Genomic DNA, 14,512 nt, shown 5'->3' on the forward strand with positions numbered 1-14,512 from the left:
CGAAACCTCTTTGGAATCAGTGCCCGAACGCTTTGACTTCTCTTCTCTGTTCTGACGCTGCTGCTGTGAGGGACTCGATTGTCCTGAGGCCGTAACACCAGCTTAGAAAGTCACAGGACCAGAGTGCGGTTTTGGATTTGGAATCACAAAAATCAAACTCATAAAGCCTCTTTTATGACGGTCTGTTCATGTGATCATGGGATGCATTCATCACACAAGATTTGTGTGTGTGTAAGCATGTGCATGTTTGTTTGAGTGTGTATTCATATTAAGTTGTTATATACAGTGTACACAATAACAAGGTAGGTTCTGATGTGTCTTAGCCTTATTCAAAATGTTGTTGTTTAAGGAAATATCTGTACAAAGAAAGGTCCTTCTCTATTATTTATACCTCAAGAGGTTTGGCCTGGTTGCGTGCTATGTTACAATGTCACTTCTGCCTATTTTCAGGATTTACAGGCAGGATAACACTGGTTTGGACAGGGCTGATTCACAAGTGAGAGAAAACACTTCATAAAAATGTCCTTGTTGATTATTAAAGAGCCCGCAGGCTGCTGTTGGATTGGAGAGCATTATGTGCGTATGCCCTCTGGCTATCTGGGCTGAGACAGTGCTCAATAATGATACCTAATAAATGATATCAGATTCTAGAGAGCACTAATGCTTTAATCATAAACTGTTTGATCTGCAGAGTGAATTATAATTCACCGTTTACATATCATGCCATTAAGTTGCACATAAAGATATTTGTGTAGCCAATTAAAAGTGATAATCTGCCATAAAATCATTTCCCAAGAAAACCATGTAAAAGCAATCTGTTGCTGTCTCTGTTGCTAGGCGACCACTCTACAGTGGAGCCTGTTGCTCAGACTAAAACAAGACTATCAACTGCTGCAGATGAGCCCGACCCGGAGCGTGACCTCAAACCTAGCTGTCATGACGAGGCTTCTAGCTCAAGCGACCTCTGGCTCTGCGCCTGTGGAAGGTCGTGTTCGGGGCTGACCTGGGGTGACGGCAACGCCGTTGCCATTGACGACGGGTCTCTCCTCCTCCTCCTCCTCGGGGGGCTCGATGCTGGCTTTTTCCATGTTGCTGACTGACTTGTTACGCTTCCTCTTGCCCTCGGAGGTGGGTCTGGCGCCCGGCAGCAGCTGGTCCGTTACATTTAGCAGCAGAGCGCTGGGCTCGGCCGGAGGCTTCGGGGTGCCGTAAAAGTTATCTGGAACGGAGAGGAGGAAGAGGTGTGAGACATTTTATATGCTTAAGGCTTACATCTTTTATCTTTAGCCATGCTAGCTGCGTGACAAATGTCTATCTGCTGGTGGGTCGGTCCACCACTTCCCACTACCAGTCTTAATGACTTTGGTGATCTACTGACTTTTTTCCGAACGCCACCATGACGTAGAGATTTTAGGTTTTCAGTGAGATATTTTTAACTATTGGGTGGATTGCCATGAACTTTGCTAAAGACATTCAAGGTCCCTAGAGGATTCATTGTAATAATTTTGGTGATCCCTTCACAATTTATCTAGTGCCTTCATCCAAATTAAGACTTGTCTGTTACTTTGATTTATACGGAAGCCCTGAGAGGCAAGTGAGAAAAAAAAATCCATGGTGATTCATTTTCTAAGTCCGATATAAATTGTTTTCTCCCCTGTGTTTATGACTTAACATAGGGCTGCAACTAAGGATTATTTTCACTGTCGATTAATCTGTTGATTTTCTTGATTAATCGATGTTGTTTGGTCTATAAAATGTCAGAAAATGACGATCTGTGCTTCCCAAAGCCCAAGATGACGTCCTCAAATGTCTTGTTTTGGCCACAACTCAAAGACATTCAGTTTACTATCATAGAGGAGTAAAGAAACCAGAAAATATTCACATTTAAGAAGCTGGAATCAGAGAATCTTTGCTTTTTTTCCCCTTAAAAAAATTACTCAAACCGATTAATCAAATATTGAAATAGTTGCTGATTAATTTAATAGTTGACTGCTAATCGATTAATTGTTTTTTCCACCTGTTTCACAGATTAAATATTTCTTAAGGAACTTCTTCTACTTCTAAATAGGACTAAAAGCATTAATGTTTTCTTCCAGGTGAGTTTCAATTTCTCCAGACACTAAAAAACACAAGCTACATATGTTGCATTACAACGATGAACACTGACAATGAATTCTTCTTCTTCTTCTTCTTCAAAAACCTTTTTCCCACGTGTTCCACGGATTAATTTTTTTTAAAGTAATTTAGAAAGACTATCCTGGCAAAACTTTCTTTCCACCTGTTCTTAAGTAATAAACTAAGGAGAGAAAACTATTTAGAACAGACTTAAAAAATGGATAACCCGAAATTGTTTTCCTTGTTTGCCTCTCAGGGCTTCCATACATTTACGACAAAGTACCTATAAAAATGATGCCATTCAGCTTTCCTTCTATTGTAGTGCTAATTAACAATGCTAACAGGTTACACTAAGTTGCTGAACCCACTAAACATCAGCATGTTAGTGTTGGCATTGTGAGTATATGCTGACATGCATTAAGCTTTAAGCACCTCTGTGCCTCAGTACAGCCTCATAAAGCTGCTCCTGTAGCATTTCCTTCTCTCTAAAGTGTAGCAAGTCAATATATTGTTATGGCAACACCAAGAGGGAACAAGGGCCTGCAAGATTATTGAATCAAATCTGCATTTACATTAAGCTGTAATAAAGGAAAACATAGCGATAAAGATAAATCCAAAGCACATAATGTAAAAGCAAAGAGAGAGAGAGAGCAAAATCACAGCAAAGAGGACTGAAGATTTAAGAAAGTAAGGATGAGAGAAGTGGGAACAGTAAGTCAGAGGAGGTTTGTGACACCCCGGCAACAGCTACAGGGAGGATGAGGTGCTCTGTGCCCACGCTGAAGCCAGCCGATCCATGAACACAGAAGCTGCAGGCTCAAAATCACATCATGTCTTACAATATTACAACGGTAACAAAATCTGCACAAAACAATGCTTGTTTGCAAACAAAGAAAACCCATTTTTTGGGGGGACATTTGTTGGTGCCAAGTCCTTCCATCTTTTCCTCTGCACACTTACCGGACCATGCATGGATTTCCCTGGCATTTGACTGAATATTATCGGTCTCTGGTCTGAGCCAACTATCACCTCTGGGAACAGCAGTTTTCTACTTGGCTCTGACTCAACAGCCCATTCCAGTCTGCTTTGTTGATTTTACATTTTACTATCCTTTCGTTTGTCTGCTAACAGCAGCCCTGACAGTCTCCATCAGTCATTGTTAAAACCACATAACTTTTTTTTGCTTTAAGGGTCACTGTAAAGATTTTCTTTATATGAACTATTTTCTTCTTCAGGTAGAAAAATGCTGCTGCCAGCTAAGTCTGCGGATTATGAAGAGTGACTGTGAGATTGTTTCTGGAAAGACATTTAAATGCTAAGCTTTTTAAATGCCATTTTTCTTTCAATGAGAACAAACAAAAATCACATCTTTTCTATTGTGGTGGCAGCAGGAATCTCAGCAGCGAGTATATCAAAACCTGATAGCAACCTGAGCAAATAAAACTGTATCTGCATGGGGGTAAATAGGGAAATTGTGATTTTCTTATGAGTGAACCGACCATTCAAATCAAAAGGTTATATGTTTCCCCCGTGGCTTGAGGAAGGTGCAAGACTCTCAGGCTTGTAAAACATTTTCAAAACACAGTGAAATACCTCCAAAAGACATTGTTGTCAAGCTGAATGCCAGACGGTTATTTATACCTTCTGTAAAAATGTGACATTTTAGAGGTTTTCACACAACAATAGCGAGGTTTTGAGCTTGCGACGCAGACGCTGGAGTGAGATGTCAAATCGTGTTGGTCCAAAGTCTGAGATACACTCTTTTTTTCTTTTAAAAGATCCGACACTACTCGTCTCGGGGGCTATTTTAAATCCGAGAGCATGAAAGGAAGAGATTGCCTTCACGGAATCAGTTCAGAGGACATCAGCTACAGTTTAGGTCTGCAGTAGTTCTCACTAGGTTTGCCATTAGATAGTAGCTATCTCTTCAGCTCCACTCAAGTGTCCCTGGCGGAAATATCAGACATGAGAATACAATGCATGTTCGCTGGGCTCGAGCACTAGAGACAAACTCGACTGCAGACAGTCTTGTGGATAGGAAGAACAGCCAAAGAGATTTAAAAAAAACATAAATTTCTATGTTGGAAAGACCAATTGAAACATCATGTTCACGTGGCTGCAATGAAAAATGGAGGAGAGTAAAAGATTACGGCGAGCGTCGGGATTAGAGCCTTGGAACCTCAGACACAAATCCCTAACGAGCTGTAGATTTGCCTCCTAGAAGAAAGAAGAACGAGTCCAAGTGCTCCACGTGTGAACTTAAATAACCCGCAGCATCGCAGAAACCTGGACTTTGAAGATTCAGTAAGTGGTGGAATCGCTGTCACATCTTACAGCCGCACTTGATTTCAGTCTAGACTCTCACTTTACATGCCGGAAAAAAAGAAATGAAAGTCTCAATTAACACATCCTACAAAATGATCCTTGGAAAGACAACAAAGAAATGCCAAAGCATGATTAAAATCACAACTTTCAAGCATTTAGAGCCGAGATCGTCAAATTTTGCTTGATGTTTTTCTATTTTTGTATAAAGAAGCAAAAATGGCAGCGGTTATTTTGGGCTTCTATGGCTCCAGATGTGAAAGTCCTTTTCATTGTTCTGCATAGATAATAATAGCCGGATTGATAACGGAGACATACAATACTTGGAGCTGATGAAGACATTTTTATTTTCCCCCATAGACTGTATATAAGAAGTGGACTTAATCACCGGGACGTCACCCATTGGTTTGTGGACTACAGGTTTGAGGCCTTGAATTTGGCATTTTGGCTGTCGCCATCTTGGTTCTTTGCAACCAAAAGTGAAACAAGAGGGTGGAGCTAAATACAACCTAACGCTGGCATTTTTAGGCGACCAAAATGGCTAAAATGAACTTCCATAATCTGGAAACACAATGTGAAAGAGTTAAAGCCAATAGTTTCAAGTCTTCTTCAATACAGCATGATGTCATTTAGTAAAGTATGGTCCCATTTAGAGTCAAATACGTGGACGTGGCTACTTTGTGATTGCCAGGTCGCTATCAAGACATTGTCCGGTCTGGGAGTTGTCCGTGTTTTCGTCAGTTCATGAGTTAATTACAACCTTTTTGGTCAGCTAAAAATGTCTTTTGGCGAAGGCCAAAATGCCGAACTCGAAGCTTCAAAACAGCAGTCCACAAACCAATGGGTGACTTCACGGTGACTACGTCCACTTCTTATATACAGTCTATGTTTAAGACTCTTGATATAGAACCACAATGACCATAATTACTCAGATGTAAGAGCCATAATATAAACCTATACAGTATTGCTAAATTATCCTCGAGGCCTCTGTGTCTCTAAATTGAGAAACATTGCCACTGAAAGCAGAAGAAAAAACACTTCATGAACTACAGTTCCTCCCACAGAGTGACTAATAATGAGGTGAGGAGCTTCCTGTTCTTTGTAATACCAACTCAAACCTTTCTTCTGCTCCAACAGCAACCTCAATATAGCCTTCCTTTTAAATGTCTGCCTTTCTTCCACATCTAATTGGCCATTAAATTATTAAAATATATAAAACGCTCAATGATGGCCGAGTGACCACGCAGAAGAAACTCTATCTCCCTCTCCCCGTGGAAGCCAGCTCCGATCGCAGAGAGGATCTAACACTGCTTCTGGCAACCGACCGTTAAATTGGCCGTCTGACATTTTTTTCATCCTTCCTGCAGCGGTGGCAGGCCGATAGAGACCGGAGTCAGGTAGGAGGGAAGAAAGTTAGCTGTTTAATGGCAGGGGTCTCCCGAGTGTTGGAAGCAGCCAGGCAGACCAGGGGCTGCCTCTTTTTCAGAGTGGTTTAAAATCCAAGCCTGGGGCCTGTCTGACCACAGGAGAGAGGGGATTGATAGTGTCTGTTTGTTTTGATTAGGCGACTGAAGAGCCACTGCAGCTCAGACTCAAGGACCGAGCCAAGAGGGAGCCAACATGAAGTAACTGCATGCATATGTGTGTGTGTGTGAGTGGGTGCAGGCAATTCTCATACACCATTCGTAGCTATACCTACGAAAAATAATGCACTGTAATTCCTATATATATATCCCATAAAATCAATTTGTAGATAATCCATGAAATTGTGAACTAGGAAGTATAAAGAACGACAAACGCTGCGTAGCGAGAAGGTCGGGTCAAAAAACACCAGACTTTTGCCAAGGAGACTGGTGTTTGTGTCCCGTGTGAAACCAGAAGTCAACGTTGATCGATTTGTTACGTATCTTCGGGACTTAAGTTACACCACTTCCAGAGTTATTTAACCCAAACCACGATCTTTTCCTCAACCTAACTAAGTAGTTTTTGTCACGTAACTTCCGTACTTAAGTTATGTCATATCAGGAGTTATTTTAACCCAAACCAAGATCTTTTCCTAAACCTAACTAAGCGTTTTTTGTCACGTAACTTCCGTACTTAAGTTACATAACTTCCAGTGTTATATTAACCCAAACCACAATCTTTTCCTAAACCCAACTAAGTAGTTTTGGTCACGTAACTTCCGTGCTTAAGTTACACAACTTCCAGAGTTATTTTAACCCAAACCACAATCTTTTCCTAAACCTAACTAAGTAGTTTTTGTAACGTAACTTCCATACTTAAGTTACATAACTTCCAGTGTTATATTAACCCAAATCACAATCTTTTCCTAAACCTAACTAAGTAGTTTTTGTCACGTAACTTCCGTGCTTAAGTTATACAACTTCCAGAGTATTTGAACCCAAACCACGATCTTTTCCTAAACCTAACTAAGTAGTTTTTGTCACGTAACTTCCGTACTTAAGTTACATAACTTCCAGTGTTATATTAACCCAAACCACAATCTTTTCCTAAACCCAACTAAGTAGTTTTGGTCACGTAACTTCCGTACTTAAGTTACGCCACTTCCAGAGTTCTTTTAACCCAAACCTGATCTTTTCCTAAACCTAACCAAGTAGTTTTGTTGCCTAAACCTATTTAAACAGTTTTTGTCATATAACTTCCGTACTTAAGTTACGCACGTCCGGTGTTATTTTAACCCAAACCACGATCTTTTCCTAAACCTATCAAGTAGTTTTGTTGCCTAAACCTAACCAAGTCGTTTCCTGTGAAGATGGAAGTTTATTATGAAAAGACTTGAGCAGAAATTGACACATGCGTCATATGTTCCTGGACATTCGTAGGAAAATGTGCGAGAAATGAAGAATAACTTTTCATAATATATCATATGAATTGTTGTATGAGGATACGTTGGTGTGTATGTGTGTGTGTGTGTGTGTGTGTGTGTGTGTGTGTGTGTGTGTCCTGGCCTCTCTTCATTCAGAATTTACAGAAGATTTCTTTCATTGTCCTACATGACTGATGACTTGTCTCCACAAAGCCAAATGATGGATGGGTGGAAGCATACTTGCAGTGTAAGGACGTGGAGTGATGAGCCCGTCTCAGCATTCATTCAAACCGCTGTCACTCACTCACAGAGAGGAAAAATACGCCCGAAGTGCCACATCGAGGCATAAATTCCATCAAAAAAATTAGGAATATCACAAAAGAGGAATGGCCGCGATCACAAGCGTGACTTAACTAAACCCTTACCTTCATATGTTCCGCTCTCTAGCAGGGATCCACTTTTCTCCAATTCCATAAACCGGTCAATGGTCACGAAATTATAATCCACCCCTGGGACCTCTCCTTCCTTGGGCTGCCTGGTTGTGCCTGCAGGAGATAAGCGAGAGGAGTTAGAGCCGCTGCAGCTTTGAACGCCTCGTCGTCACCGCTGAATGAGAGGAGACTTTCAAGAGTGAGTCATTGTCGAGTGTTTTAGAAAAGATCAGAACACACTGGAGCTGAAACACGCTGACCCTGACCCAGCTCTTTTCATTAGGTGCCCGCTTTATTCCTTTTTTTCCCTTCATGCACAGTTCAGACTGATTATTTGAGCGGCGTCCTTTCAGAAGGGAGGAGTGGCAAGGTAGCATCTCAGGAGCTAAGTGATGCAATTTGGACACCAAGAGGAGAAATCAAGTCAATTTGCATGGAGCAGCAGACAGCATGTCGAGGAGCTGCAGTTCTGCCAGCTGACTGCGACACAGGAGTGATGCAAAATATTTGAATAATAGTTGAATTTAAAGTCACTGACTATCAACTCTTCTCCGGTTACTAAAGAGAGTGTGTCAAAGTATTTACGATGTTAAACCGAGGTACAAACGACTTCCTAAATACTTCCTCATCACCGTGTGCTAATTAGACTTGTTAAAACTGATCCTGGCTGTGATAACACGCAGGCACTCTACCCCCGAGGTGCTCAATGGGCTTTCACATCTGAGCGAGGGTTGTTCACAGTAAAAGAGGAGCCCGTAAAACACACTTGTTAGACCCTCACTACAGCATGTAAAGTATCCATCTGTGTGTTTTAAAGTTAGCAGGGGAACAACTGCTGCCGCTGATCACCCCAGCTGGGATGTGTGGGGGTGATTTGACTTTAAAAGGCCAACTGACATTGCTCCTGTATCACTACACAAGGTTGGAACGATGCCTGAGCTGTGCAATCATTGGGCCGCAGAGAGCCAGGAGTTTCTTCCAAACGCTGATTACCAAACTTTCAATTACACAAAGAAAAGTAATTAGAGAAATTAGCAGTTCTTGAGACTATGCCATGGGTAAAATGGGTTCTATTAGGGGCCAGTTATGTTAGAAAATAACTAGTTTGTAAGGCATGATTTCTTTAAAAAAATCGGCAAAATTACACCATTTATCATAGCAAGAAACTTTAAAAATAGAAATTATTATTGGGTCTTCAAATTTCCGTAGGTCCTTGAACGAATCATGTCTGTCGAACATTTACATCAGGAAAAATAACTAAATCTAAGCTTAAAATGGAGATATTTCATCAATATTTATTCTACAGGTCTCATTTAAAATTTTGCCAAATATAAACCGTTAGCATTAACCAGATCCTGTAAAAAACATTAATTCTGCGCTCCTCGGCGCAACTGGAAAGCCATGAATGACTCAGCTGAGACCAACATTCCTGTGATAAAAATTCAGTGAAACTTGGACTGAACTGCACGCTGTTTACACAGAAAAGAGAGGAGAGGTTGTAAAAATGTAAATAGTTCAATATGTATAGCATGTTGAGCCCTTTTTTTTTTCCAATATTGGTAACACTTAAGGGCAATTGGAAAAAATGTTTATACAGAGAATACATTCTTTTTAATTTTTGTAAATTAAATTATCAAAGAAATTTCTTTTTTACGATTTATGATTTTAGAAAAATGTTTCTTCTTTTTTGGGGTATTCGGAGAAACCAAAAACCCATAATAAACTAAAGTTTTTAAAAATATGGTCAATAATAAATCTACAAAGGTCTTGCCAGAATTTCTTGGAGATGCAGGACTTAAACATTGCAGTGAAAAACGAGGCAAGAGTTTCTGAAGCTGTACAGACATCCAACAAGTACGTCTGAAGAGGCGTACTGCCACTTTAAGAGTGCACCGGAGTATGTTGGTAATAAACCAGTTTGTACGACGTGTTGTCCGACCATGTCTGAAGGCCACACTGCTGTCACAGCGAGGGATGACGTGATAACTGGGAAAACGCATACTATCAAACACTTCCCTCTTTTTCTCTGGTGTGCCAACCTTTGAACAATGCTGCCATCGTCACAACTACTGACCATCCCAGCATCTCAAACATCTGGATGGTTACGATGTCTGGAGAGCGTTGAATCCATATTATTGGCCTCGAAATTGTGATTGAAGAAACTGAAGAAACCTTTTCCATAAAACGAAGCAAAACATCTTCAATCAAGACTCTCGCCCGGAGATTCGGTTTCAACTTTCTCCAGACAGCATCAAACAATGTAATGAATGGAAAATGAATCCAAATGAGGCCATTAAGCTGCTCGCCAAGCCTTTCCAACGTCGCCTTGTTGATACGCTGATTAATTGGTCCTTAAATGAGGAATAAAATCCACAAAAGGCTTTACAATCAGCTCGTCTGACGCAGCTGAACCCTGGTTTTTGTTTACAGAAGATTCCGTCTGAAAAGTCACTTTGTTTCTCGAGCAATCAAGTAGTCAAACACGACCACCATATGGAATAAAGTGGCACCCTGTTTGCACATTTTCCGATCTCCAAGTGGAAATTTACTGTCGACGACCTTCAAAGCCAAAACATCAAACTGGAACCTGCTGACTGGGTAATTTGTAAGAGCTTATAAGAGCAAATGAGCAGCGGGGAACGCTGTCATTTGATGGAAAATGTGTGTGTGTTGGGTGTCGCACCTTCAGCGGAGAGTTTCTTGATTGTGTCTGTCTGCATGGGGGCTTGTGTACCCGTCAGATTAGCCTCCCTCACAGGCGGAGCTACTGACGGAGCGGCACGCACACACACATTTCAAAGAGGACCTTTGATGTTGCAGAACTATATTTAGCAGCATCTTCTGCTAGGGACTTCTCTCGGGTGACAATTTCTAAAAGGAGGCAACCACAATGCCTCTCGATTTTCAGCCCTTTTGTATATAGGTCACGATCCTGTGGTGCAAACCAGCGGTTCAAGCCTCTGTGAAGTGCAACAAGAATGGGTGTTTTTTAGGAAGGTATATCATTATTTATAATGCCTTGATTACAGCAAATTGGGAAACTCATTAAGGTTAAATACCGCGTCCATCTTTTTGTCAGCTTGGATTCTTAAATACCCTCAGGTGTGGTTCTGGATTTGGGTCATTTCAGGAGTGTGGGAAGCTCACTAAAAATAAGTACTGTGTTTTTTTAATTTTGCACAGACACCTTTCCTATCTGTCAGGTTCCTGTTTAGTTGGGAGAAATAAAGAAAGAGGTAGATCAAAAGATGAACTAGACTTATTCAGTATTAAGATGGATTTACAATTGTGCGTGAGGAAGTTATGGTATAGCAACGGAGCCTATGCATGCTGGAGCTAATGGGCTATATTAGAGCTATGGTAGCAACAGAGAGATTGCAAGAACTGTGATTGTGTTTTCTCCTACAGATTACCGAGGTCAGGGGAAATTGTTGATTGGAAAGAAAATATCAGGCAAGTCGGAGAATTGCTTAATACACAACTAACGGTACTTTGATGTAAACATCAAAGAATTCAAACATGTTTGTACTCTTAGTAAGATCAAACACCAAAACATGTCGACACACAATGTTCTTAAACTTTTAAAGTTATGATCTTTAAGATTTCATTACTTGAAACCCAATTTTTGATACTATTTATGTCTGGTGTTTATTTACACACATTACTTACCTCTCTGCAGTATATAGTAGTTTGCATTGTCAGTGGCTGAGTCCGCCATTGCCTAAGTAATAAGGGGATTCACAGGAAAATACATATTCAAGGAAGGGAGGGAAACTTATTTTGTCGCAGATTACGTTTGTCTTTGACGTATCACGAATAGTCCGCTGAAGGCCGCAGCAAGTCAAACACCGGACTTTCCCCCAGGAGACCGCGGTTCGTGTCCCGTGTGAACTAGAAGTCAATGTTGACTTACGTAGTCATTTTAAGCCAAACCATGATGTTTTTTTTACTAAACCAAACCAAGTAGTGTTTTTTTGGGTTTCAATTAAACGTTAATCACGTGTTTAAAAATGTTGAAAACTAATCCAGGAGTAATCGCGGAGAAATTACATTTCCCTCCAAAACATAATTGAGACTGCATTCTCAATACGTTATGTACCCATATTTAGCTGTATGGGAACGTCATTTTGTAGGAGACAGGGTTGCACATGCACATATGTCACGTAATGATGTAATCCAGTAAAGCATAACTTTTGGTCTCTGGCATTTTCAAGAGGAAACATATTTGTGTCAGTACAAATATAACTGCATGGCTGAAAAACTAGGGGAAAAGATTTCTGAGTGACAGCTCAAAACTGAACTCTGCGGCCACCAGTACCAACAGGTGTTGCCAAATCAGCTATAACTGAAGCCTTAAAGATGTACAAAACCAGAGATATAATTCTCTAAAATAGATACCAGGTTATTCTACTTATTAATGGAGTTCACTTGCTGTTGTTACCTAGCCTCTTCTATGTGCTCCTGATGAAGGTTTTAAGTGCAACTGAAAGCTTGAAACTGCAAATATGCCCCTGCCTTTCATGATTTAATGGAAATAGTTAGTTTTTTAGAGGGCAAAACTTCTCACTGTCGCTCTATATCATTAAGAGAATAAAAGAATGTAGTGACAATTACTTTGGGGTGCACTGCAATTAAAGAATGACACAAATCGGCGGTGCTATCAACGGATGAAATCCGACGCTATAAATCCGTTCCTATACGCTGGGAGCATCATCTGCCGCGCACCATTAAACAGAAGTATAAATCCTCCTTTAAACTTTACTGCTGCTTCTAGCAGTCTCCACAGCAACAAACTGATCACCACAAGTGAACTAGTGAATAGCAGGTCATTTGTTCGATGTTGCAACTGATTTCTTCTCTTGGGATGCAAGTCAACAAAGGAGACGGACAAGGAGGGACAATGATAATGGTTACTGGGATTGTGATAGTTGGAGTAAGAGGCAAGCATGGGCAGAAACGGATGTATGAAGGGAAGCACGTGTAATGGATGAAAGAGCCGCTTAAGTTGTAGCGTGGGTTGAGGCTCTCGAAGCCTACAGCCGACCCGCGGTTCTCCAGTACGTCCTCGAAGCCACATTCAACTCCACAACCACAGGCCACAAGTCCAACTCACACTTGTGCGGCTGAGCCCCATTACCGGTCGGCCCGGTCACCGCTAACACCTGTAGTGGTTTTACACCGGGAGTAGTGCTCCTACAGAATACATTAACACCGCCCCAAGCTCTCCCTATGTTAATAAAACACACTGTATTAAATGGATGACCTCTATGCCCGGCTTCACATTTGCACATTGCACAGTAAAAACACTATAACCTGAGATACCTGTAGGCAATATGAAAAAGGCTCAACAGGGACCCAGACAATCTGTGGAAAGCGGAAACATTGGCCTCTATTTGAAACAAAGGATTTATATCCGGAGAATATCCCGAGGCATCACACAGAGAGGGAGATTGTACTGTGTATTCATAACAAGTCAAAGCGTGTGTAAAGACCCTGAGGAAATGATTATAGCATGAGCATTTAAAATAATCATTTCCATACCATTACATAGCAGGGTGTAAAGCTATTGAAACAAAAAGAGAAAAATATCAGAACGAATACAAACTTTTGACTTTAACGTATTGGTTATTGTGAATGGTAGCACTTGTAGTGTAATGTCCTTTTTACTAAATATAGACAGAGAGCCGGAAAATAAGGGGCATAATGCATGACTAATAAGCAGAGACGAGCTGAAAGGAAAGTGATTTAGGGAGAAAATTAAGAGAGCGAGATCGTCTGAGGGAGAAACGGGACACAATGTCAGGTCGTCCTGTCCTGAGGTTTGGTAACATGACGCCTTCTCTTTCTCAGAACTTGGAGCAGCTGAATCGGACCAAAACAGCCTGTTATGAACAAATTAATGCTACAAAATACTAGAAAATCTGGATTTTCAACATAGATCTGCGTATATTGGGTTTGTGGCCTTGCCATCAGTTCCTGGAAATGTTGTTTTTAGCCACGCTCTTGGGGTGGCGAAGTCTATCACATGGGTTGCCATGAAATTTAGTACAGGCATTAATGGTTCCCGGAAGATGAATCCTACTGACTTTGGTGATCTCCTGACTTTTCTTATAACACCATTATCACGATGACATTTTTGGTTTTAAGTGAAAGGTCTCAAAAACGATTGGATGGATTGGCACGAAATTTGGTGCATACATTCATGGTTGTGTCTAGATGGTAACGCACAATTTGCGAAATTCTCGCAAGATGGTTAAGGTTAGGCATTGACCTCGAATCGTTGAGGTTAGGCATTGACCTTGAATAGTTAAAGTTAGGCACTGATCTCGAATAGTTAAGGTTAGGAATTGACCTTGAATAGTTAAGGCTAGGCATTGACCTTGAATAGGTAAGGTTAGGCATTGACCTTGAATAGTTAAGGTTAGGTATTGACCTTGAATAGGTAAGGTTAGGCATTGACCTTGAATAGTTAAGGCTAGGCATTGACCTTGAATAGTTAAGGTTAGGTATTGACCTTGAATAGGTAAGGTTAGGCATTGACCTTGAATAGTTAAGGCTAGGCATTGACCTTGAATAGGTAAGGTTAGGCATTGACCTTGAATAGTTAAGGTTAGGAATTGACCTTGAATAGTTAAGGCTAGGCATTGACCTTGAATAGGTAAGGTTAGGCATTGACCTTGAATAGTTAAGGTTAGGTATTGACCTTGAATGTTTAAGGCAGGGGTGCACACACTTTTTCAGCATGCGAGCTACTTATAAAATGACCAAGTCAAAATGATCTACCTACTATAAAAATGCAAAACATATATTTATTTAT

General features: G+C 40.8%; 1 protein-coding gene across 6 annotated transcripts in view; it reads right to left on the reverse strand.

Annotated features, from left to right (window-relative positions):
- Positions 1-14,512, reverse strand: part of magi2a (membrane associated guanylate kinase, WW and PDZ domain containing 2a) — a 235,349-nt gene that overhangs the window by 75,017 nt on the left and 145,820 nt on the right. For all 6 annotated transcript variants that reach the window (XM_074626443.1, XM_074626442.1, XM_074626444.1 and 3 more), the window contains exons 3-4: positions 7,690-7,809; positions 1,004-1,219 (exon numbers count right to left, since the gene is read on the reverse strand). In XM_074626443.1, the coding sequence (XP_074482544.1) occupies positions 1,004-1,219; positions 7,690-7,809 (336 nt within the window). The remainder of the gene's footprint in view (positions 1-1,003; positions 1,220-7,689; positions 7,810-14,512) is intronic.

This window comes from Sebastes fasciatus, chromosome 23 (assembly GCF_043250625.1).
Source record: "Sebastes fasciatus isolate fSebFas1 chromosome 23, fSebFas1.pri, whole genome shotgun sequence".
NCBI lineage: Eukaryota > Metazoa > Chordata > Actinopteri > Perciformes > Sebastidae > Sebastes > Sebastes fasciatus.